This window comes from Odocoileus virginianus, chromosome 15 (assembly GCF_023699985.2).
Source record: "Odocoileus virginianus isolate 20LAN1187 ecotype Illinois chromosome 15, Ovbor_1.2, whole genome shotgun sequence".
NCBI lineage: Eukaryota > Metazoa > Chordata > Mammalia > Artiodactyla > Cervidae > Odocoileus > Odocoileus virginianus.
In genome coordinates this window covers 65,231,678-65,256,191 of record NC_069688.1, presented here as the reverse complement: position 1 = coordinate 65,256,191, position 24,514 = coordinate 65,231,678, and the positions used below count along the sequence as shown (strand labels likewise).

At 43.6% G+C, this 24,514-nt stretch overlaps 1 protein-coding gene across 10 annotated transcripts in view; it reads left to right on the top strand.

Moving 5' to 3' along the window:
- Positions 1-24,514, top strand: part of ENPP2 (ectonucleotide pyrophosphatase/phosphodiesterase 2) — a 131,612-nt gene that overhangs the window by 48,125 nt on the left and 58,973 nt on the right. For all 10 annotated transcript variants that reach the window (XM_020872104.2, XM_020872106.2, XM_070477472.1 and 7 more), the window contains 6 exons: positions 3,852-4,007; positions 10,902-11,027; positions 14,173-14,233; positions 16,609-16,706; positions 16,914-16,993; positions 17,760-17,879. In XM_020872104.2, the coding sequence (XP_020727763.1) occupies positions 3,852-4,007; positions 10,902-11,027; positions 14,173-14,233; positions 16,609-16,706; positions 16,914-16,993; positions 17,760-17,879 (641 nt within the window). The remainder of the gene's footprint in view (positions 1-3,851; positions 4,008-10,901; positions 11,028-14,172; positions 14,234-16,608; positions 16,707-16,913; positions 16,994-17,759; positions 17,880-24,514) is intronic.

Sequence of the window (24,514 nt, the reverse complement as noted above, 5' to 3'; positions counted from 1 at the left end):
CGCAGAGCGCCGGCTGAGCTCCCTGAGTTCCGCAGCGATTGCGCGGGCAGTCGGTTTTTCCCGTGGTCACGTCTATGCCCCATGCCCCTCCGCCCCACCTGCCCTGCCCTGGCCGTGTCCACAGTCCCGTTCTCCATGTCTGCGTCTCTGTTCCTGCCCTGCAAATAGGTGCCGGTACCATTTTTCCAGATCCCATATCTGTGTTACTATGCGGTACTTGTTTTTCTCTTTCTGACCCTACTTCACTCAGTACAGACTTTGTTTTCCTTGTTGTCTTTCTCGTTACTTCTGAGGCTTTCAGTTCTGATAAAGGAGGGCTTTACAGATTTTAGAATTCAAGTGTAAGAAGTCAGAATCTTTCCATTTCTGACTACTCAATCAGGTACAAGAAGAGCAGTCCTAAAACCTGAGCTCGGCCTGGGCGGGGCGAGGGCCCGGGACCCGGGCGGGATGAAAGAGCCGGCTCGTGGGGACGAGCTGCGGAGAATCAGGGCTGGGAGTCGTTCTGAAGGAAGATGGCAGGGGCGGAACAGGCCCTGGAAAGGCCGGGTGAACTTTGTTCTGTCACTTTATTTTGGTAAAAAAGGGTGCGGCCGTTCCGCTCTTGGACTTACTGGCTTTGAAGACGTGTTGATAAATGGCTCCGTCGTGCACCTTCCTATTTCTCTTCCTGCCGTTCTCAGCCGAATCTCAGCCGGGAATGAGTTTGGCATATGTATCCCTAATCCATGGGCTCCCCTGGTGGCTCAGTAGTAAAGAGTCTCCTGCCGACACCGGAGACCCAGGTTTGATTCCTGGGTCAGGGAGATCCCCTGCAGAAGGAACTAGTATTCCCAGTCCAGTATTCTCGCCTGGGAATCCCATGGACAGAAGAGCCTGGCGCGCTACAGTCCGTGGGGTTCGAGAGTCGCACACACTTGGCAACGAAGCAGCAATAATCCCTAATCCGCACCAGCCCAAAAATTCAGTCTTATCTGAAAGCTGTTAGTAACCCCATATTGAGTGCAGTACTTTTTATGAGCTGTATCTTTGCATTATGAGTGTAAGTGCGGCTCTCTCCTAACAAAGCTGTCGTCAGTTTAAGGGTTGGCAAGGAAGATGATAATTGGATAGGGGCAAGCTATTGTGTGAAATTCAATTATTTTCAAAAGCAAAGTGAGTGGTAAACTTAGAGAATAACTATTGTTGGAAGGAAGGAGTAAAAATCACTGATAGAATGAATGGAGAAAGGTTTAAAATGATTAGAAATTCACACAAATCTTTTGAAAGCAAAAATAGGAAAAAGGAAGAGATTATGATGAGGGGAAAGCAAAGGGCGTGAATGGAGGAAAACGTCACGTGTTGGCTGGGATGCCACAGAGGAGACGGGACGGGTGAGCATCTGCGAACAATGTGCCTTTGAAGCTCTTCTGATTATCCCAGCTCTAAGGATAGCTAAGTGTGCTTATATATGCAGTTCATGAGCACAAATTCTACTCAGAATTTATCATGATAGATGGATGATGGAATGATTCTAAGCAGTATCCTTAAAAAGAATGTTTCAATTATAAGCATTTTTCTTGCATTCACTTTTCACCATAGAACTTTATTTTTCCTTTCTCTGCTGCTCAGCCCTCCTCCTCTCATAGTTCTCGGGGTTCAGTATGTCAATTGGTTGGGCAAAGTCAATAGAAAAATGTGGTTTGTGAACCAGAGGTAAGGTATTGCCTTGGAAACCTGATATTATTCAACTGAACGGGGGTGATTTGTATGTCTTTGAAGATCCCAGAATCAACCATGCAAAAGCGTTTCACATCTCGTGGTCAGGTGAATCTGTTTGCTTTAGTTGAACTGATCTAATGTCGTACAGGTTAGGATTGGGTGACTCTGACTTGAAAGAGGACAAAGAATTAACAGATGAACAGGATGTTCAGATAAATGGCTTTGGTGAACCTAGAAATGTCATTAAATATCTGTTCTCTCCCTGCCTCTGGTGTTTTCTTGATTTTATAAGTAATGGATTCTTATTATAAAAAAATGGAAAATTCATAAACATAAACAAGGAACTAAAGTAACATAAATAATATTTGTAGGGTATTTATATATTGTATAATATATCCTTTATGTACATAGATTCACATGTATGTCTACTTAGACACATATAGGTATACATTATATATATGCATGAGAGGCAGAAGTAAGCAAGTGAAACATCAAAAAACAAAAAGACATTTGTAAAACAAGTTTCAAACTGCAGAAGAGTGAGAAGTTTCCTTCTTGTCTTTCTGATTTCTCCAAATATAATTTCTGGTAAGAATTTTTTACAGTGAAGAAAAGTGTTATTCAAATTGGCGTGTGCTGTGTGCCCAGTCATGTCCGACTCGCTGTGACCCCATGGACCGTAGCCCACAGGCCCCTCTGTCCATGGGGTTTCCCAGGCAGGAATGCCGGGGTGGGTGCCGTGTCCTCCTCCAGATTCACTTTGGTACCTGTCTCAATGCTTCTGTTCCCACCCACTCTCTCATCTCTAGCTCTGGCCTCTGACTTTATCTTATGCTTATCTCTCTTGCTTTCTCTCTCTCTGTTTCTAACAGAAAATATGATATATACTAGCTACCACCAGGGCTTCCATGGTGGCTCAGATGGTAAAGAATCTGCCTTCAATTCAGGACACCTGGGTTTGATCCCTGGGTCGACCAGAATAGTTTTCCATGCTTTGCTGTTTCAAAAAACATGTTTATCCATTTTGTAGCTCTTTCCATACTGACCTGTGCAGATCTGACTTGCTTTGTGAGCTAGGATGAGGATCCAGCTTAACTTTTCCAGCCAGCCTGTTACCCTAGCACTACTTACTGATTAATTTTTTTTCACGCCTTGATTAATCCTTTCTTTCTCCAAGATTGTAGAGTTGACATGTGTATAACTCTAGTTACGTTTGTAGGTTTTACAGCTGGAAGAGATCTTAAAAGTCTTTTATTTCAACCCCATCTGTTCAGACTGTGCTCAGAACATTCAGACTCAATTCTCCGGTTGCAGTTGTAAAGAACCCTGCCTGCCAATGCTGGAGATGCAAGAGACACAGGTTCGATTCCTGAGTCGGGAAGATCCCCTGCAGTGGGAAATGGCGACCCATTCCAGTGTTCTTGCCTGGAAAATCACATGGACAGAGAAGACTGGCGGGCTACAGGCCATGGGTCGCACACAGTTGGATATGGCTGAGCAGCTGGGCATGCATGCACGTTCCTTACAAAAGCTGTGGACTTTTGAACAGGGGAATGAACACTTCTAAGTGTAGACTTCAAAGTACTGTTCTCTGTTGGCATCACAACATCCACAGCAACACAGATTTGTAGTGACAATCACTGTAAATAGTAGTAAAACCAGTAGCCAACATCTGTTGCTTTCTATATGGCTGACACCTTGCTCAATATCTCATTTAACTCTCATGATGGCCTCCAGTTGCTTTTATTGGTCTCCCCACTGTACAGATGAGGAAGCTGGCGCAGAGGACCTGCTGTGGCTCACAGCCAGCAGGAGATGGAGCCGGGCTGCTCAGCTTGAGTCTTCCTGCGTCCCGGCAGTCTCCTGCCCAGGGCCCCCTGCCAGAGTGACGTGACAGGAAAGGCGCTCAGTCGTGCGACTCTCTGTGACCCGTGGACCGTACCCCGCCAGGCTCCTCTGTCCATGGAGCCCTCCAGGCCAGAATCCTGGAGTGGGCAGCCTTTCCCTTCTCCAGGGGATCTTCCTAAACCAGGGATGGAGCCCAGGTCTCCCGCACTGCGGGTGGATTATTCCTGTCTGAGCCACAGGGGAAGCCCCCAGTGACGTGGCCTACGCCCTCACCCCACTGCCCTGCCTCTTGTGTCTCGCAGTGCTATCAGACTCCCCCTCGATCAACATCTCCGGCTCTTGCAAGGGCAGATGCTTCGAGCTTCAAGAGGCCGGGCCCCCCGATTGTCGCTGCGACAACCTGTGTAAGAGCTACAGCAGCTGCTGCCTTGACTTTGACGAGCTCTGCCTGAAGACAGGTACGTACCTTTGAAGCCGCTCTAGTCTTGGTTAGCTGGCGTAACGGCCCCCTGCTGTTGAGCAGCCTGCCGCTGCCACCCTGCTTCGGACAAACCAAACGGGTTTCGTTTTGTTCCTGGAGTCACTGTCAGCTGTGTTACGAGCACACTCTGCATGACCGTTGTATCCACACAAGACTCAGCCCAAAGAGAATTCTTCGCAGCTGCAGTCGTCACTTAGCAGTTTGGGATATTTATGACAAGTTATTTTTTCTTTCATCTTTATGATTTCTATCTCTTGCTCTCAGTTCCCTCACTCACTGCTAGGATACCTGTGCCCTTTTGGGGGTCTGTTTTAACTGCATTATTTTTGCTTGCCTGCTCAGTTTGTAACATTTGGTTTGTTTCATCTTATCGTATTGTGACGATGGGTGTACTCTGAGGTCATTACTTCTTCTCAGTGGAAGTCCCAGATCATTTTGGAATTCTTGGGGTTGCACGCTCAAGGCAGCTCTAAAGTCTTCCTCCACGAGTTCCTGACCTTTGTTACATTGCTTCTCTAATAGAAGGGTCAGTGGAATACACTGGTCTCTGAACATGCATTAGTTGAGAAAATCACCTTTGGGGACTCATTCTACATGCTGTTTCCAAAGTCTAACACTTTAGGTGAGACTTTGCAGTCACCTTGTAGATTACTGTCCCCCCGCCCCCATACCTCTGGGCAGCATCCTGTTCAGACTCTATGGGAGAGGTGACGAGCAACCCTGCTCTTAAGGTCATTTTGTAAAATATCATTTTTTGGAAAAAGTGGAAGCAATGACAGATTTTATTTTCTTGGGCTCCAAAATCACTGCAGCCTTGAAATTAAAAGATGCTTGCTGCTTGGAAACAAAGCTATGAAAAACCTAGATAGTATATTAAAAAGCAGAGACATCACTTTGCTGACGAAGGTCCGTCTGGCCAAGGCTATGGTTTTTACAGTGGTCATGTACGGATGTGAGAGTTGAATAAGGAAGGCTGAGCGCCGAGGAACGCGGCAGGCTGCAGTCCATTGGCTTGCAAAGACACGACTTAGCAACAGGACAGCGACGGTAGTTGCTTTGGTGAGCTGAGTTAGTTTCTACTGCACGGCAACGTGAGCCAACTATCTGTGTGTCTGTGTCTCCCCTTTCGTCTCCCTCCCGGGTCGTCAGCTCCGAGCGCTGGGCAGGACTCGCTGAGCTCTGCATCAGGCTCCCACGAGTCACCTGTTTTGTTACCGTGCCAGCAGCACACAGGTCCATCCCCGTCTCCCGATTCGTGCCACCCCCCCACCTCCCCCACCTGGGTGCCCATACTTTTCTTCTCTGTGTCCGTGTCTCTATTTCTGCTTTGCAAATAAAATTGTCTATACCATTTTTCTAGATTCCATATATATGTTAATACATGATATTAGTTTTTCTCTTTCTGACTTATTTCACTGTATATGAGAGTCTCTAGGTCCATCCACATCTCTACAAACAACCCAGTTTTATTCTTTTTCATAAGTGTTAGTGTCGGTTGCTCAGTCTTTGTCTGACTCTTTGTGATCCGATGGACTGTGGCCCTCCAGGCTCCTCTGTCCGTGGGATTCTCCAGGCGAGAACACTGGAGTGGGTTGCCGTTTCCTTCTCCAGGGGATTGTCCTGACCCAGGGATCGCACCCAGGCCTCCTGTGTCGTAGTCAGACTCTTTACTGTCTGAGCCACCAGTGGAGCCCTCCTTTTTTGTGGCTGAGTAATAATAATCCGTCGTATTAAGACCGTTAGATACAGAGATTCCACAGCTCTCTTGATAAATTATTACCTGCTTTTAGACTTTTATGGTTAGATGATTATTTCAAAAATCCAGCTCATATTATCATTAACATAAGTCTGACTTTTCTAATGACAACATTAGAAACAGATATATTATTCTCTTTTACTAAAGGAATAGCACCTGATTTATATGAAACCCTGTGTCAACTCCTTACTAGTTCAGATTTTCCCCCCTCCTCAAGAGAAGGAGAGTGCTCTTAGTCTGTTTATTTATTTATTTATTTTTGCATAACCCATTTTCCCAATGTTTGGCCATATTTTTTGTAGTTGTTCCTTTCCTTTTTCATTTGGAACTTCTCCCAGCTCTCTGAGCTGTGGGTTTGTAAACTGAAATGATGAGAACCTTGTAAACTGAATATAGGGATGGAACAGATGTTCCAGCAGAGTTTTTGGCTTCAAAATATTATTTCAAACCAGTGGTCTGTGTTTACTTGGCACTAAAGAACTAGCTAATGTTCCATATTTCCTCTCTACTTTGAGTATCTTGTCCCTGACACATCATCTCAGCCATCCCAATTCCTGATCTTAGAGCTTCTTCTAAACTTGAACGGATCTTCTGACTCCAGCTTAGGTCTCTCTGAATGTAGCTCATCCCTTTCTTTCCAAGTTTAATAAACATAGACTAGAATAACACTCTAAAGTAGTTCACGTCCCTGTGTACAAAGATACCTTAGGCCAAATGTGGAAGAGTCAAGTGTAAAATAATAACGAAGGGTTGAAGGATCTCTGAGATGCCACTCTGCTGACCCAGAGACGAGCACAATCAGTGTCTCAGTGCGAACTCGGACAGTGTCACGTGTTTAGAATGCATTTGCTGTGCAGTTGCTAAGTCATGTCTGACTCTTTGCGACCCCATGAATTGCATGCAGCACACCAGGCCTCCCTGTCCATCACCAACTCCCGGAGCTTGCTCAAACTCATGTCCATCGAGTCGGTGATGCCATCCAGCCATCTCATCCTCTGTTGCCCCCTTCTCCTCCTGCCCTCAATCTTTCCCAGCATCAGGGTCTTTTCAAATGAGTCAGCTCTTCACATCAGGTGGCCAAAGTACTGGAGTTTCAGCTTCAACATCAGTCCTTCCAGTGAACACCCAGGACTGATCTCCTTTAGGATGAACTGGTTGGATCTCCTTGCAGTCCAAGGGACTCTCAATTTAACTCAGATGACCATTATATCTACTACTCTGAGCAGGAATCCCTTAGAAGAAATAGAGTAGCCATCATAGTCAACAAAAGAGTCTGAAATGCAGTACTTGGATGCAATCTCAAAAACGACAGAATGATCTCTGTTCGTTTCCAAGGCAAACCATTCAATATCATGGCAATTCAAGTCTGTGCCCCAACCAGTAACACTGAAGAAGCTGAAGTTGAACAGTTCTATGAAGACCTACAAGACCTTCTAGAACTAACATGCCAAAAAGATGTCCTTTTCATTATAGGGGACTGGAATGCAAAAGTAGTAAGTTAAGAAACACCTGGAGTAACAGGCAAATTTGGCCTTGGAGTACAGAATGAAGCCGGGCAAAGGCTAATAGAGTTTTGCCAAGAGAACACACTGGTCATAGCAAACCCTCTTCCAACAACACAAGAGACGACTCTACACATGGTCATCACCAGATGGTCAACACCGAAATCAGACTGATTATATTCTTTGCAGCCAAAGATGGAGAAGCTCTATACAGTCAGCAAAAACAAGACTGGGAGCTGACTGTGGCTCAGATGATGGACTCCTTATTGCCAAATTCAGACTGAAATTGAAGAAAGTGGGGAAAACCACTAGACCATTCAGGTATGACCTAAATCAAATCCCTTATGACTGTACAGTGGAAGTGAGAAATAGATTTAAGGGACTAGATCTGATAGACAGAGAGCCTGATGAACTATGGATGGAGATTCGTGACATTGTACAGGAGACAGGAATCCAGACCATCCCCAAGAAAAATAAATGCAAAAAAGCAAAATGGCTGTCTGAGGACGCCTTACAAATAGTTGTGAAATGAAGAGAAGCGAAAAGCAAAGGAGAAAAGGAAAGATACTCCCATTTGAATGTAGAGTTCCAAAGAATAGCCAGGAGAGATAAGAAAGCCTTCCTCAGCGATCAATGCAAAGAAATAGAGAAAAACCATAGAATGGGCAAGACTAGAGATGTCTTCAAGAAAATGAGAGATACCAAGGGAACGTTTCATGCAAAGATAGGCACAATAAAGGATGGAAATGGTATGGACCTAACAGAAGCAGAAAATATTAAGAAGAGATGGCAAGAATACACAGAAGAACTGTGCAAAAAAGATCTTCATGACCCAGATAATCACAATGGTGTGATCACTCACACTCACCTAGGGCCAGACAAAGTATATATGCATTTCTTAAATGTAAATAAATGTAACATAATTATGCATCTCAAAGTTTATATTTCTCTCAAAGGGTACAGGCCCTTTCAGCATGTTCTCATTTATAACAATTATTTATAACTATTATTATCTAATAAGGTTAAATATTTTTGTTTATTCTTACAGTTGCTTTTAAAATTATACATAATCTTACCTTGCTTGAGGTTCACTAAATTTTTAAAAATTTCAGTCTTATGCCAAGTTAGTCGTGCCTCACTATATCTAGCTTGTTAATAGTGATGCTCTTTTGTAAGTAAAGGGATTTTCATATGGGACTTGTTGTTTAGTTGCTAAGTTGTATCTGACTCTTTGCAACTCCATGGACTGTAGCCCACCAGGCGCCTCTGTCCATGGGATTTCCCAGCCAAGAATATAGAATGGGTTGCCATGCCCTCTTCCAGGGGATCTTCTTGACTCAGGGATCAAGCATGCAGCTCCTGGATTAGCAGGAGGATTCTTTACCAGGGATGCCCTTTTATGGAACTAGGGGAGGAATAAAAATATTTTTGTTGGGGACGTCCCTGCTGGTCCTGTGGCTGTGCCTCTGGGTCCAGTGTTGGGGGCGCTGGGTCTGATCCCTGGTTGGGGAACTAAGATGCCATGTGGCCGAAAGGAAAGGAAAGAAAATTTCTTGAACTGAATAAAGAAAACTGAAGCTACAACATATCAGCTTAAAAGATTACATGGCAAAAGTAACAAATTTTTAAAAAGTGTTTTGGTTGGAAGAATTATCTTTGAATTGAGGAAGAAAAACCTCACATGACCTCTGTCCATCAACATAACCTTGGAAAACTGCTAACCACTGAGAATAGCAGATCCTGGGTAGAAAAATTCCAAGCATTTAATCTGCTGGGAAAGAGAAGGCAGTGGAAACAGGGGTTATAAAAAATATCAGAGAATGGAATCAGGATGCAAGAGTAATTGTAAAATATGGAAATTAAACAGTAGTTGCATGATTCTCTAGTATGGCAACTAATATCTGTTTATCCAATTATTCACATAGCAATTGTAGCTCTCGGTAGAGTATTACTAAAGAGCAGCATTGCTTTCTAAAAGTTTTGCTTCTCACTTACGACATGTTTTAAGAGATGAAGATCTGAACTGTCCTTTAGCTCAGAGAAGCCTTTCCTGACCATTCTAAGCCAAGTGGACCCAGCCCACCCTGTCACTCTCTGTCTGTGTTAATTTTCTTCTCAGCACTTACTGCAAGCTGAAATGATCTCATTGACTAATTGACTTGCTTATGGTCTGTCTTTTCCAACTGGAATGTAAGGTCCATGAAGACAGGACCTTGTCTTCCTTGTTCTTCACTACCTCCCCGGAACCTAGAACATGGAAAACATAGTAGATGTATTTTTGAATCAATGAATTAGCTATGAAGTTTCTCAGTACAGCAACCGTGAATTTAAAGAGTTGTATTTTATTTTCGCGGTAATTCTGAATTAGATTTAATTGATGTTCATGGACACTGGCTTGAGCCAGGCACACACTCAGGTACTGGAGTTACAGTGGTGAAAGGAGAGATGGGACTTCCCTGCCGTGGAGCTTACAGTCCAGTGGATGAGAAGTCACGCGTGAAGTCCAGCACTCTCTTTAAAACGAAGATATTACTTTTCTGAAGGTATTTTCTTGGTGGAAAAGAGTTGTGAGCTTCTAATCAAGTATGCTCAGATAGAAATCTGTAACCTAGCAACTGACCTCCTTGAAACTAGGTATTTTGACCTGTAATTGTAGGTAGGGCCACAGGTTGGTCTACACTCAGAACTGAACGTTTTTAGTATGGCTTTATACTTTTCACGGCTTCCCTGGTGGCTCAGATGGTGAAGAATCTGCCTGCAATGCAGGAAACCTAGGTTCGATCCCTGAGTCAGAAAGACCCCCTGGAGAAGGGAATGGCAACCCACTCCAGTGTTCCTGCCTAGAGAATCCCATGGACAGAGGAGCCTGGTGGGCTACAGTCCATGCGGTCGCAAAGTATCAGACATGACTGAGCAACTAACACACACACACTCTTCCAATAACTTTAACCTCTGGTGCATCTTATATCAGGTAGAGGCCATTTAGTTGCACTATCCTTTGTATTTAAGTCAAGTCGATTCAGGTTTAAGTAAAACTGCTTTGGAAAACAAAAGAGCCCAGCTCTGGCCAGCTAGCTGTACAGTGGTGTGTGCTGAGTCGCTTCAGTTGTGTCTGAGTCTGTGACCCAGGGACTGTAACTGCCAGACCCCTCTGTGCTGGGATTCTCCAGGCGAGAATGCTGGACTGGGTAGCCGTGCCTTCCTCCAGGGGATCTTCCTGACCCTGGGATCAAACCCATTTCTCTTACATCTCCTGCATTGGCAGGCGTGTTTGTCACCACTAGCACCACCTGGGGAAATGTCACTCTCACAAACTTTATACACCATACATTTTATTGGTCTTTTAGGACAGTTCACAAGTGGTTAAGGGTTCCATTTTTCCAAAGGAGCCCAATGCCATTGGACTTTGTATTCCGATTTGAAAAGCTAAAAATCCATCCTATTTGTAAGTATGCCAGATATCATTTAGGCCTCAGGCCAACTCTAATTTCACAAGCAGATTAAATGATGTGGGACTTTAGCTCTTTTTCTTGGCAAGTGTTGTAAGCAATTGTGGCCTCTTTTATTTGGTTTCTGCGCTGCAGTGAAAAGTGTTCTGTTGTGCCGATTTCAGCTGGCGGCTGGGAGTGTACCAAGGACAGATGCGGAGAAGTAAGAAACGAAGACCATGCCTGTCACTGCTCAGAGGACTGCTTGGCCAGGGGAGACTGCTGCACTAACTACCAAGTGGTTTGCAAAGGTGCGTGCTTTCTCTGCTGGCGGAAGCTTTAAAGGAGGGAAAGTGGGAGACGTTCCAGGAGACCTTGCTGTTGTGGCTGTGACACCTTGGATATGGGCTTGGCGGGAGTGAGCTGTGTTTTTCGTTTCTCAGGCTTCTTTCTCAGATTGGCCAGTCTGCACTTTGCTGGTCTGAAATAGCAAGGAAATTATCCCAAATTCCATAATTAGGGACCCATAGTCATGTATGCCAGAGAAGGCAATAGCACCCCACTCCAGTACTCTTGCCTGGAAAATCCCATGGATGGAGGAGCCTGGTGGGCTGCAGTCCATGGGGTCGGGAAGAGTTGGGGATGACTGAGGGACTGCGCTTTCACTTTTCACTTTCACGAACTGGAGAAGGAAATGGCAACCCACTCCAGCGTTCTTGCCTGGAGACTCCCAGGGGCAGAGGAGCCTAGTGGACTGCCGTCTATGGGGTCGCACAGAGTCGGACACGACTGAAGCAAATTAGCAGCAGCAGAAGCAGTCATGTATGGATGTGAGAGTTGGACGGTGAAGAAAGCTGAGCGCTGAAGAATTGATGCTTTTGAACTGTGGTGCTGGAGAAGACTCTTGAGAGTCCCTTGGACTGCAAGGAGATCCAACCAGTCCATCCTAAGGAAATCAGTCCTGGGTGTTCATTGGAAGGACTGATGTTGAAGCTGAAACTCCAGTATTTTGGCCACCTCATGCGAAGAGTTGACTCCTTGGAAAAGACCCTGATGCTGGGAAGGATTGGGGGCAGGAGGAGAAGGGGACGACAGGGGATGAGATGGCTGGATGGCATCACTGACTCGATGGACATGAGTTTGAGTCAACTCCGGGAGTTGATGATGGACAGGGAGGCCTGGCGTGCTGCGGTTCATGAGGTCGCAAAGAGTCGGACACGACTGAGCGACTGAACTGAACGGAACTGAATCGTGAAGAGGTTTCTGAAAGAGTTCCTGTCTTGGTCAGGTTTCCCAGAAGCAGAGCCTGAGATGGGAGTGCTGTCCAGCGAACTCTCGGGGAAGGTCTCTGCAGGACCGCCTGAGGGAGGAGGGGTGTGGGGAGGGGCAGGTGAGCGAGGCTGTGGCTCGGGGCTCGGGTCCCCTGGCTGTGCCCTCCTCGGGCTCCGGAGGGTGAGCCTCAGAGCTCTTACGTCTGCAGCTGGGGGCACGGCTCTGTGCCCACCGGCTGTCAGCGGTGAGCCTCGGCCCAACACCAGCCTCGGGTGGGAGTGTGAGCATACTGAGTCCCTCAGTCGTGTCCGACTCTGTGCGACCCTCTGGACTGTAGCCCCCCAGGCACCTCCGTCCATGGGATTCTCCAGGCAGGAATCCTGGCGTGGGTGGCCATGCCCTCCTCCAGGGGATCTTCCCCACCCAGGGATCAACACTCCGTCTCTTACGCCTCCTGCATTGGCAGCGGGCTCTTCACCACTCGAGCCCCAGGATGGGAGCACTGCTGCTGAAGAGGAGGGGGCCTAAACCGTAGCTCTCATTACGCCCCAGAGCCATGTATCTGTGCGTGCTGACTTGGTGAGGTGGATTGTCGAATGTGATGGTTTTTTTCCAATAGTAAATACTTGTCAATGGACTGCCAAATGTATAAAAGATTCCGTTTCTGTCTTTAAGGAGTTTGTCACCCTGGCAACCGCTTAGCCAAGTTAATGAAAGGATCCCAGGACCTTTGTGTAAAGTTTACAGGTCACTTTTCAGTGTTTAAATGAAGACCTTTTCCTAGCTGTGACATGGAACATTTATGTAGAGTTTCCGTTCAAATATTTTAGGGGAAGAACAGGTCAGTTCTGAAATATGTGTAGTGTTTAGTTACGGCAACACATCCTACCTGAATGCTGAGCTTGAAAATTTCTCCTACCCAAATGATTGTTGTCGCTATTGATAAAACACAAAATTGGTTGAGAATTTTCTTTTCTTTTCCCTTTTATTTCCCTGGTAAATCTACCAATAATCCACAAAGGCTATTAGAAGAGAAAATAAAGTTCTAGGTATCATTGGTTATTGAATTGTGAAACACTGGCTTTTGCTGGTTTAAAATTCTAGTTGTGGGACTTGCCTGTGGCTCGTGTGTGGCCCCTGGGTTATCACATGTTCATAGAGCTGCTCCGTTTTAAGGGGCGTGGCCGTGACACAGTGGGCACTAGTTAGATTCGTCCTGACCAGGGAGATGTCCAGCGCTCTTTACTTGGGAGCAGTTTCTTCAAAGTCTTGGTCACAAGTGTTACTTACATTTCAGATATATGCTTTGTTTGTTTTAGGAAAATTTAAAGCACATGCTTTTTGGTAATTTTCGTTTTCTCCAGAGTAAGCTTCATTTTTAAATCTAAGCTCTTTTTTAGTCTCTCTCTTTTAGGGTCTTAGTGAGTGAGTGAGTTTCCAGGTGGAGTGTAATTGCTTTACAATGCTGTGTGGATCTCTGCGTGCGGCAGCGTGAATCAGCTGCGTGTACACGTGTGTCCCCTCCTCACGCCCCGCCCCGCCCTGCCCCGTGTCCACAAGTTCCTTCTCTTTCTCTGCATCTCTGTTCCTGCCCTCTTCTCCAGATGAAGTGACTCAAGAATGGCATAGGTTTATGCTCTCAGATCTTGCTGGAACATAAAAATGAAAGATAGCATTGGTTTAGATTCCTTAGTGCGAGGGTTGTACGTATACCACTGGCGAAGAACCGCTCTATGGCCGTCTTCCATCTGTCATCTCCAAGGAGTCCAAACATTTTTCCCCAGCTAAAGGGAAGTTGTATCATGTTTTCTATGGCTTTGAGATGTTTGGTGGCATAGGAAAAAATGTTCCGTCTAATGACCAAACAGTTTATTTCTGGAGGGAAACAAACATAGAATTTTGTTCCCTGACGCCACTGGTGTTTTTATCTACAAGCCATTTAGACACGGAACGCTCAAGTAAACACCACTTGGGGTTATTAAACCTAGGCTCTCGCATCACGTATGGGTGTAGCGTAGTCAAGCCAAAACAGACTCTAGACTTTATTTCTGAAGGTCTTTTTAGATGGCGTTCCATAAACAACAAGTATTTAACAGGACACAGGTTCTGCAATTATACTCTTCAATGCTCTAGATGACATTTATAATTCAATTCACCCAATAGTCTACCCATTTTTCCTTACAGGAGAGTCTCATTGGGTAGATGATGACTGTGAGGAAATAAAGACCCCAGAATGTCCTGCAGGGTGAGTGCATTTTATGAATATTATGCCATTTTATATATGTGTTGATAAAATATCACAAGCTATGGATGGGTAAAAGGTTTAAAACAATGTCCTCTTACATGGGCAAATTTATGAGTACTTCTGTGTAATTTTCCATTCAGAAGCTGGAATGTACATCTTGAAGGGAGAATTTCTTTTTTTAAAAATTTTCTTCTACTGGGATTTCCCTGGCAGTCCAGTGGTTAAGACCTTCAGGCACCCACCATAGGGGGTGCAGGTCCAATCCCTGGTCTGGCTACTAAGATCTCACATGCCAAATGGTGTAACGAGAAAAAACAAAAAATCAACTCTATGTCTGTGGTGATAGTTACACAACTCTGTAAAAATACCCAAAATCATTGAGTCATACAAGTAAAACAAATGAATTGTATGAGATGTGAATTAGAGCTCAATAAAAAATTTAAAAAATAAAAGAAATGTTTTTTAAAAACTTTTCTCCTATCGCCTCTGCACATATTGGAAACAATATCCTCTGTATCTCACCTCAGCTGAAGATTTTAGAAATGACAATAATAATAATACTGAAGGGGAAGAGAAACATTTCTGGCAGCGATTTGGTTTTTCTGTGTTTTTTTCCTGAAGTGCTCCTTTGGCTTTTTTTTTTGGTGGCGGCCGTGGTGGTGGGGTGGCTGGAGGGAGGACTCCAGAGCTTCTTGAAAATATCCAAGATGGTAACTCCTACCAGATGCTGCAGGAAGTTGGCAAACCGCCACTGCACTGCTTTGCTGGGGTCCAGCCAGACCTAGTGACACCCCACAGCTGAAGTGGGACCAGCATAGGGGGCTTATGATGCCTTCCAGGAAATGCCGCAAATCCATGGACCCTTAAAGTGCCTGGCAGAAAATAAGATGTTCTACAAACGTGTTTTCATGAGTGTATGTGACTGAACGTCTTTTTGTTTTAGGTAGCACAGCCTGGGACACAAGATCCAAGAGTTTAGATATTTTTATTTTTGTCTCCTTTTTAACTTTCATGAGCTACTTGAACTTATTTGGGCTATTAGAATGGGATGACAGTAGTGTCTGAATGTTTAAAATGTGTTTGGTTATTTTTGGAAGAGAAAGCAGTCCAAGTGGTAAAATCATTAAATGATAACAGTGATGATAGTAATGAACTCATAGAATTATTCTAAGTACTTAGTATGTGACTCATTTTAAATATGGGCTTCCCGCATGACTCAGTAGTAAAGTATTTGCCTGCAATGCAGAAGACACAGGAGACGAGGATTTAACTCCTGGGTTGGGAAGATCCCCTGGAGACGGGAACAGCAACCCACTACAGTGTTTTTGCCGGGAGAATCCATGGACAGAGGAGCCTGGCAGGCCATGGTCCATGGGGTTGCAAGAGTCAGACTCATTTGTTATGTGTCTTCAAATAAATGCAAGCTTGTGCTTGAGGAATAGTCTGCAAACCATTAAACACAGTTTTCCACAAAGTTTAGCATTCTCAGATTTGATCGAACAACTGGAACTTTAGACTCTAACAAAGAGCCTAGTTCATCAGTCCTGCCCTCGTTAGATGGATAGTCTAGTTCTTTATTGATTAAGTTTTAGAGATCTTCAACAGTTTTAATTATTTTCACAATCATTTTGTAATTAAACTTAGAATTTTTGGTGTCTAGTCTAGTGATATGATTGCTACTGCTTATTAATTTCATTTTCCTTCCTCCCTTCCTTCTGTATTTGGTAAATTATTGAAGCCCTACAATAGGTCCATAAAATAGAAAGATGAATAAGACACGAACTGTGCTTTGAAACTAATGAAGAAGATAAATATGTTAATATAGCATTATAATATAATGTAATATATTAAAATATAATATGCATTTATTAATTCAATATGTATTTATTATATGATTAATAAATTATTAATATATATTAATAGGATTTATATTATATATAAAGTGATATATATTAATATGAAAGAGGTATTATTATCTTAAAGGAATTCTGAAGCATCAACCATTGCTATGAAAGAGGAGATCTTGAGCTGGATTTTAAAGAATGAATAGTTTTTCAGGTAGCAAATGGGAGAATTCACACCAGAGGCAACTCAGTATAACAGCTTTTTACAATGTGAAAAGCCTCGTTTGCAATGCCAGAGGCAGCCCGTGGAGAGAGCACAGTGAGGGGAGCCTGGAGTCCCGCTCCTTCCCGGGTCATTTCACTCTGCACTGAAGTTCCCACAAATGTCATGTGGCTGAAAGCCCAGGCTCGTAGAGATACCCTAACTGAAGGTTTGCTTTAGAAATTCTCGGTTCTTCTGCTAAGAAGGACTAAGCACAGTGCCAACTCTGTGACGTTATCTGTCTGAAGTTTATCGTGTTACCGTTTAAGGTTTGTTCGCCCTCCACTGATCATCTTCTCTGTGGACGGTTTCCGCGCATCGTACATGAAGAAAGGCAGCAAGGTCATGCCTAACATTGAAAAGCTGAGTAAGTCATTCTTGTCCTGTGTTCCTGTCTGTGATCTGCGACCCGCCCAGTAACCCTCAGCTGTCGGTTCTGAGATGTCTGGGCACACGGCCTTCCCATTTGAAATTCAAGAGTGAAGAGAGCCCGTGTCTTTGTGCGTAGAATGGGTCTCCCCGGGGAGGGTTTCCTGTTGTTTTTCTTGCTCTAATACCTGAATTCTGTCTCCAGGGTCTTGTGGCACTCACTCTCCCTACATGAGGCCTGTGTACCCAACAAAAACTTTCCCTAACTTATACACTTTGGCCACTGTAAGTATTCTTTCAAATGGTGTAGATTCAAAGGGCTGATTTCATCCTGAAATGACTTAAAGGGAAATTTTAAAACCATGTTCCTTAGTGTTAAGAGAAAATCTTTCTGTTTTTCATCTTACCTTTATCAATTGTCATAGTAAATGCCCTTTACAACTTTGTCAATGACTGAACTTCATTGCAACTTTAAAACCCTTTTTTTCCCCAGGTGCAATTCTGTCTGAATATATTCGTCCAACCTCTCAGATACCACAGGATCTATTCTTTAGTTTCTGAGTTTTCAAATAAAAGCATTGACTTTGGAGCTGCTATGTTTTAATTTTCAGCTGCTCATAAATTCTACCTCGGTTTCTTCTTTAAAAAATATAATTTATTTATTTTGTTTATTTCTTTTTGCCTTGGAGTAGAAATAGAACCAAGGAAAAAGGAATAGTGTATTTAGAAATAGAAGCTTCTTTGGAGACACATAAGTAAATTTCAATCTATAGTTTAATTTATTGTAATAAAAATTGTTGTCATCTTATTAAATTGCAACAGTTAAAAAAAACTTCAATGTTAAATTTCTTATAATCATGTCAAGTTTCACAATGGCTTACAACTAGTGTATAGATAATAGTCATGTTTCCTCTGACAGACATGTAAAAGTTATATATATCATATAAAATTGGAAATTACATATTGTTATAAAACCTTCTATGATAAAATTTATGATAGAACTATTATTACATGTGGATTATTTTGACAATAAATTTGCTTTTCCACAAAGGGGCTGTATCCAGAATCACATGGAATTGTTGGTAATTCCATGTATGATCCTGTATTTGATGCACATTTCAATCTTCGAGGGCGAGAGAAATTTAACCATAGGTGGTGGGGAGGTCAACCGGTGAGTTTTGCATTTATGTGTGTTTTTCTGTGCATTGAAACGCTTCATTTCCAAATTTGTTACCTGTGAAAAAGATACATTTAATTTCTTCATACTTGGCAATGTTTCTGTGTTTTGGTATTGTGTATATATATATGTGTGTGTGTGTGTGTGTGTGTGTACACAATATATGTGCATATAATATGTATATGCATATTGTTGTTAACTGTTTAGTCGCTGAGTTGTGTCCTACTCTTTGTGAACCCATGGACTGTAGCCCACCAGGCTCCGTGTGGGGCCACGGGGGAACTCTGGGCAGGACTGAGGCTGGGAGACTTTTGTGCCGACTGCCGTGGCAGGAAGAGTAGACAGGGTCCACATACATCCACGAGTCCACCATCCCGAAATGAGCTCCCACCATCCCGAAATGAGCTCCCACCTGGTGATGTCTGCTGCAGTCTAAGGGTTAAATGGAGAATGTAAAGTAAGAAAAAAAAATATTGTCTTTGAGTAAAAGTCATCTATGGTAAAATATGCATTCAGTTCAGTCGCTCAGTTGTGTCCGACTCTTTGCAACCCCATGAACCACAGCACGCCAGGCCTCCCCGTCCATCACCAACTCCCGGAGTCCACCCAAACCCATGTCTATCGAGTTGGTGATGCCATCCAACCATCTCATCCTCTGTCATCCCCTTCTCCTCCTGCCTTTAATCTTTCCCAGCATCAGGGTCTTTTCAAATGAGTCAGCTCTTTGCATGAGGTGGCCGAAGTATTGGAGTTTTAGCTTCAACATCAGTCCTTCCAATGAACACCCAGGACTGATCTTTAATATTGCATAATAAACCAGTGTGCAAGGTTAAATAGGGTTTTTATTTTTTAAAAGGGTTGGAAGGCTTCTTGTACGTTGGTAGTAGCGTTTCTTTCTCGTAGGGGTTCTGATTCTGCTGTCCTTATTCAGGCTGGACTCCCAGGAGTCTATGATGCACTGTGTTGTAAGCAAAGTGAAATCTGTTTCCAGGATGGATTTCCCAAACCAAGTTTATAATAGAGGACTATTTTAGGTATAAATAAAATGACTGAAGTTAGAGTTCTGTCAAGCTGTGGCTAGTTGTTTTTTTATATTAATTCTGTCGTGGAAGCAAACTTGGCTTGAAGAACCACAGAGGATATAGAGATGAATAATCATTTTATCAGATTGGATCAACTTCCATCCAGTGTGGACATTAGGCTTCCTCTGGGTTGGTGTGACTCAGAAAATGAGGCTAAGTATTCATTAGCTTCTGCAGGAACAGAGCAGAGGGAAAGCTGTGAACCTGCTCCATGAAGTGAAGTCTCCGTTTTAACTCTGTTCCATTGTTTCCTCACTTGCTCTCCAAGTCGACACATTTCACGAAGTTTAGTGATTCCCTAGTGCCAAACCAGGATTTGCAGTGAAACCGATTTGTGTTTCTGTCTGTCTTCTTGAACAAGAGGCCACCAAAAGCATTCCAAGGAGCATACTGGATATAACTTGAAAACACGTTTATTGAAATCTGGCATGTAAGAAGACGATATGGACAGGAACTATAAGAAACTACAGTATAAGAAACCGAAAATACTATAAGAAAATAGAAGCCTTAATAAATACTGCAAAGCATTTATACCATCCTCTCTGAGGCTTATATATTTCATGAACTCACCAGTGAAAAAATTGGAGTAGAGAAAATATTTATGAAAATCTTAGGCAGTTAAATCAAACTCAACTTATTTTAACTGAGTGATTGAACCATGAAAGGCACTTGGCAAATAATGTGTACATTAGATTAAATGGGAAATAAGAACTGCTCTATTTCTAGTTTGAAATCTAATGTATAAAAAAAAAAAAAAAAAAAAGAAAGAAATCTAATGTATGCCATGAGGTGCTTGCAGTGTCCATCTGAAAATGTGAATCACCCCATGAGACTTTCAAAAACAGTTTCTACATTTTAATTTCATTACTAACACTCTGATACAGAGACTTCCGTCAAGGTGAGTCTGCTTTTCATTTGTTAATCTTCAGAATGCACTATTAAAAGTTGCCACTCGCTGTAAAACCCCGTATTCCTCCTACATGTATTATAATGGGATTCCTTTTTATATTGTTGTTTTGAAGCTATTTACTTTTTTCTCATGACAAAAGTATGTTCCGTAGTCTTAATGGAGTGCCGTAAGTGCGTTTGTTTCTTTGAAAAATCTCTCTGCTCTCATCCTGCTGTTTCTAATACTGAGATGTCTTGGTGGGGAAAACTCCCTGTTTGGTTTAAAGCTGGACTCAGTGAGGCAGAGAGTCATCGCGACTCCAAGGGGCCCTCAGTGTGGAGAGTTGAGAGATGAGGTCGGCCCCCACGATGGTGCAAGTCCCCTGAAGCCAGTTTCTGGAGGGAAGCACTTCTAAGGCGAGAGGACGCATTCTTTTTTTTTCAATTTTTGAATTGAAAACAAGATTCCGTAAATCCCGCTTTACAGTGCTCACAAGTTTCACACACATGACTTCATATAATCCCATAATCCCTCTTTTCCTCCGGTTTTCCACCGTTACCCCCCCCCCCCCCCCCCCCCACCAGCGGTGTCCAGGCTCTAGTTTGTTCTTTATATCTGTGAGTCTGCTTCTTTCTTGTTTTATTTGCTAGTTCGTTGTGTTCTTATTACTCCTCAAGTTGCTGGGCCTACAGTGGTTTTTGCCTAGTTTTGGTAACGCAATAAGTTGGTCCTGAGACCATCCTCGTGAATTACTGCAGCATAATGATGTTTCTCTGGAGGCTCAGACAGTAAAGAATCTGCCTGCAGTGTAGGAGATGCGGATTGCGTCCCTGGGTCGGGAAGATCCCCTGAAGATGGTCACAGCTACCCACAACAGTACCCTTGCCTGGGGAATGCCATGAACAGAGGAGCCTGGCAGGCTACAGTCCACAGGGTCACAAAAAGTTGGACACGACTGAACAACTAACACTTCCACTTTTTTTCAAGAATGCAAGATAGATGGCAAGTTCAAGAAAGAGACAGCAAAGAAAAGAAGGACCTTAGAATAGGCGTAAACTTCCAGGCCAAAGGGATTGCCTTGATGGCGCTAGTCTTGGCTTACCTCTCTATTTTATTATGTTGCTAACAGGTGACTTTTTTTTTCCCCAGGAAAGCTACCTTTTCTTTATTCTGTTGCTTCTTTTCCATCTATGCTATAAATCTGTATTCTCTCTCTTTTTGCTGTATCATAGTGTACTTAGAACAGACCCTGCTCCCCAACCCCTTGCCTACTATGCTCGTCTCTCTTTTAAATTTCATTTGAAATATCCATTCCCAAGAAGCTTTCACTAAGCTTCCTCAGCTCTTAATAAGCTCAGGGACCCTGTTTTGGGTTTTTGTATTATTTCTATCATGATTATGACAACATCATTTGAAATTACTCAGATATTTGGTTTAGTCTATGGAGCCCATGAGGGCAGAGACTTGATCATTTCTCTCTATCCTCAGGACCCAACCCGCTGCCTGACTCATCTAGGCATCCTGTTTACCAGGCCTGAGCTTGCTCTGCACCTCCGTCTAAGGCGTCTATACTTCTTCCTGAATCTCATCACTCACTTTCTCTGGCCCTCATCCCCTGGGGAGTGCCGCACTGGCTCACGATCTCTGCCACGGCATCCCCAGCCCTCATATAAAACTTAATTTGTTTTGGCTGCACGGGGTCTTCTTGCTGCGTCCGGCTTTCTCTCGCTGTGAGCCGTGGGGACGCTTCTGGGCCGCACCCGGCTTCCCCTCGTGGTGGCCTCTCTCTCTCTTGCAGAGCGAGCCTCTCAGGCTCAGTAGTTGCGGCGCACGGGCTTAGCTGCCCCTCGGCACGTGGAATCTTCCTGCACTGGGGATCAAACCTATGTCTCCTGCGTTGGCAGGTGGATGCTTATTCACCCGGCCACCAGGGAAGCCCTGTTCTGACACTTGAGTCTCAGTGACTGATTTACTCCCGTTGATACTAGGGCCCTGCCATTCCTCTGGTCTCTCAGAATTCCATTTCTTCTACTTCTGTGCTTTGGAATGCAAAAAAAATTGTTTCCCTGCAGAGAACTACTAGGAAGACTACAATAGCAGTTCATAGTTTTCAAAAATTTTTTTTTGCTTATTTTCCTTTTGAAAACACCTTCCCTTCTTCCACAGCTGCATATTCTACTGAATTTGAGAAAGTGTTAGATTTTGCATTTAAATGCTCCTGGTCCCAGCGGGAAAGTTTTTTTTTTAAATTCCAATAACATATCAAGAAGGTACAATATTTATATTCCCATTTATTCCCTTTTCAAAACGTAGCCTCTAGGACACAAATGTTGAAAACTGTGCCTCTAGATAAAGCAAAGTAAAAGAAGAAATACTCGGATTAAAGGTCAGAAGGCCAAACTGGGTGTCTTCTTAGCTAATTTTTTTTCAAGCTGTGTGGTTTGACTCATCTCTGAGGAAATGTATATTACTTTCAGATTCCCAGTGGGAAATGAAAAATTATGATTTCCATTTCTCTGAATTAATGAGAAATTAGTTTTATGATGTCTGTTTTGTGACTCTCCCCCCACTTTTATAGCTCAGGAGGCTCCTTTTCATGTATCTTCCTTTGGACCAACATTTTACTGCACTTTTTTTCCTCTGTAATTACTAGATTTAACTTCAGGGTTCTGAAATATAATATATACGTATAACTTGCAAAGGAACTTTTATAGCTGTTCATGATCTGATTTAACTTCAGAAACTTTATGCATTCAGTCTCATACTGTTGGCCAGATCTTTGACAGACCAGCTTCATTACTGCTAGGATTCTTTCCTTTGAGACTTAAAAAACTTTTTTTCTAAATTTCAAGTATTCTCTCTTATTTGTTCACTTTTTGCATTTTTCTGGTCAGTCTCCCAATTTTCTTTTAGAAAATATGGCCAACATGACTTTTACCAGGAGCAGGGAGAAATCACTTCTCTTGAAAGAAATGAAGAAAGAAAGAAAAAATTTTACCTTTAATTTGTCTTCGTAGTTCACATTGTCATTGTTTTTTTTTTTTAACAATTGGTTAATTTCTTTTTCTCTAATTACCGAGATGTTGTCACTGCAAAAATTTTAAGTACAGAAAAGTATACAGAACCAACAATCCTGATTTTGCCACCAGGATAATTTTAACACACATCTGTCATCCCTCCCAGTTCCCGTTTTTTATACCATTGTGAAGACTCCTTTGGTGATCTTTCCCCCGAGGGTTAGGAAGCTAAAAGTTACTCATAGGGCTTTCTGTTGCTCAGATAATGCCAACCTCAGCATGTATCCCACAAGATAGCTTCTGAAAGTGTAGGGTCATCTCTTAACAAAACTGTATTTTAAAAAAAAATTCCATTAGAAAACCCCAGATTTATCTTACACTTCATGTCTACCAAATATTGCTTAATACAACCTCCTTGGAAATAAGGCACCAGATTTTTTAGGAAGTTGCTTGACTATGATGCATTAAGCTTATGTCTCTGAAATGAAAATAAGTATGCAAAAAGATCACTTATTATAAGAAAAAAAGGCTTCCCAGATAGTGCTCGTGGTAAAGAATCCGCCTACCAAGGTAGGAAAGACAAGAGACATGGGTTTGATCCCTGGGCCAGGAAGATCCCTCGCAGCAAGGCACAGCAGCCCACTCCAGTGTTCCTGCCTGGAGGATCCCACGGACAGTGGAGCCTGGCGGCTATAGTCCGTGGGGTCACAAAGAGTCGGACACCACTGAGCGCAATATCAGAAACAGACCTGTCTGGAATCCGAGGTAGTTTTGAGGCACCTACAGGATGTCCAGCACTCAGTTTGAGGTCATCTTCCTGCTCGTGGAGGCGCTGGCACGAGGATGAATGGTGAATGAGTGAATGAGGACCCCCTTGAGTCCTCATTGGCCTGGGGATAAGCTGGAGTTGGCCTGTAGAGTGGAAGATGCGTGCGTGCTAAGTCGCTTCAGTGTGTCCGACGGGTGCTTCGGACCAACCCCCTGGGTGCTGCTCAGCGCGGCCTGAGGTCCTGACCTTGTGGTCCATCCCTGCGGGACGAGGACGGCCCTTCTTTCTTGCTGACGATGCCTGCCGGCAGCTTGGGCCTCCCGGAGTCTAAGCGCGTGTCTGCCCCTACCTGCCCCTCGCTCGCCAGCTGCGGCTGCTCTGCTGCGGGAGCTGGGGGTCTGCGGTGCTCCCCCAGGGCCTGGGAGTCCTCGCGTGATTCTCCTCGGCCAGGCGTTCCTGGCCTTCCTGAAACTGTGGCCCAACTTCTGCATGCCCCACACCTCCAAATTGCCCCTTTCCCCCCAAAACAAAAGTTTTAACTGGAGTAAATAAAACACTGTCAGAATGTGGAGACGTTGAAACCAGAAAGGAGGGGGATCGCAGTTCCTGGACCGTTTTTGTTTGGGGTCTTGTGAAAAGCCAAACCACACTTCTTTTTCCTGCCTCCTCAAGTGAAGGGGTTTCTTCTCCCAGACTTCTGTCCAGCGGGACACAGGCCGTCCTAAGTTGTTTTCAGTGACCTGAAATAACTCGATTATATTCATATCCATTCTTGTGTAATAATTAAGATGAAAATTGATCCAGGTTTACCAAATGTTTGTAAGGACTTTACACATGTTAATTCATTACAGCTTAGAACAATCCCATGTGCT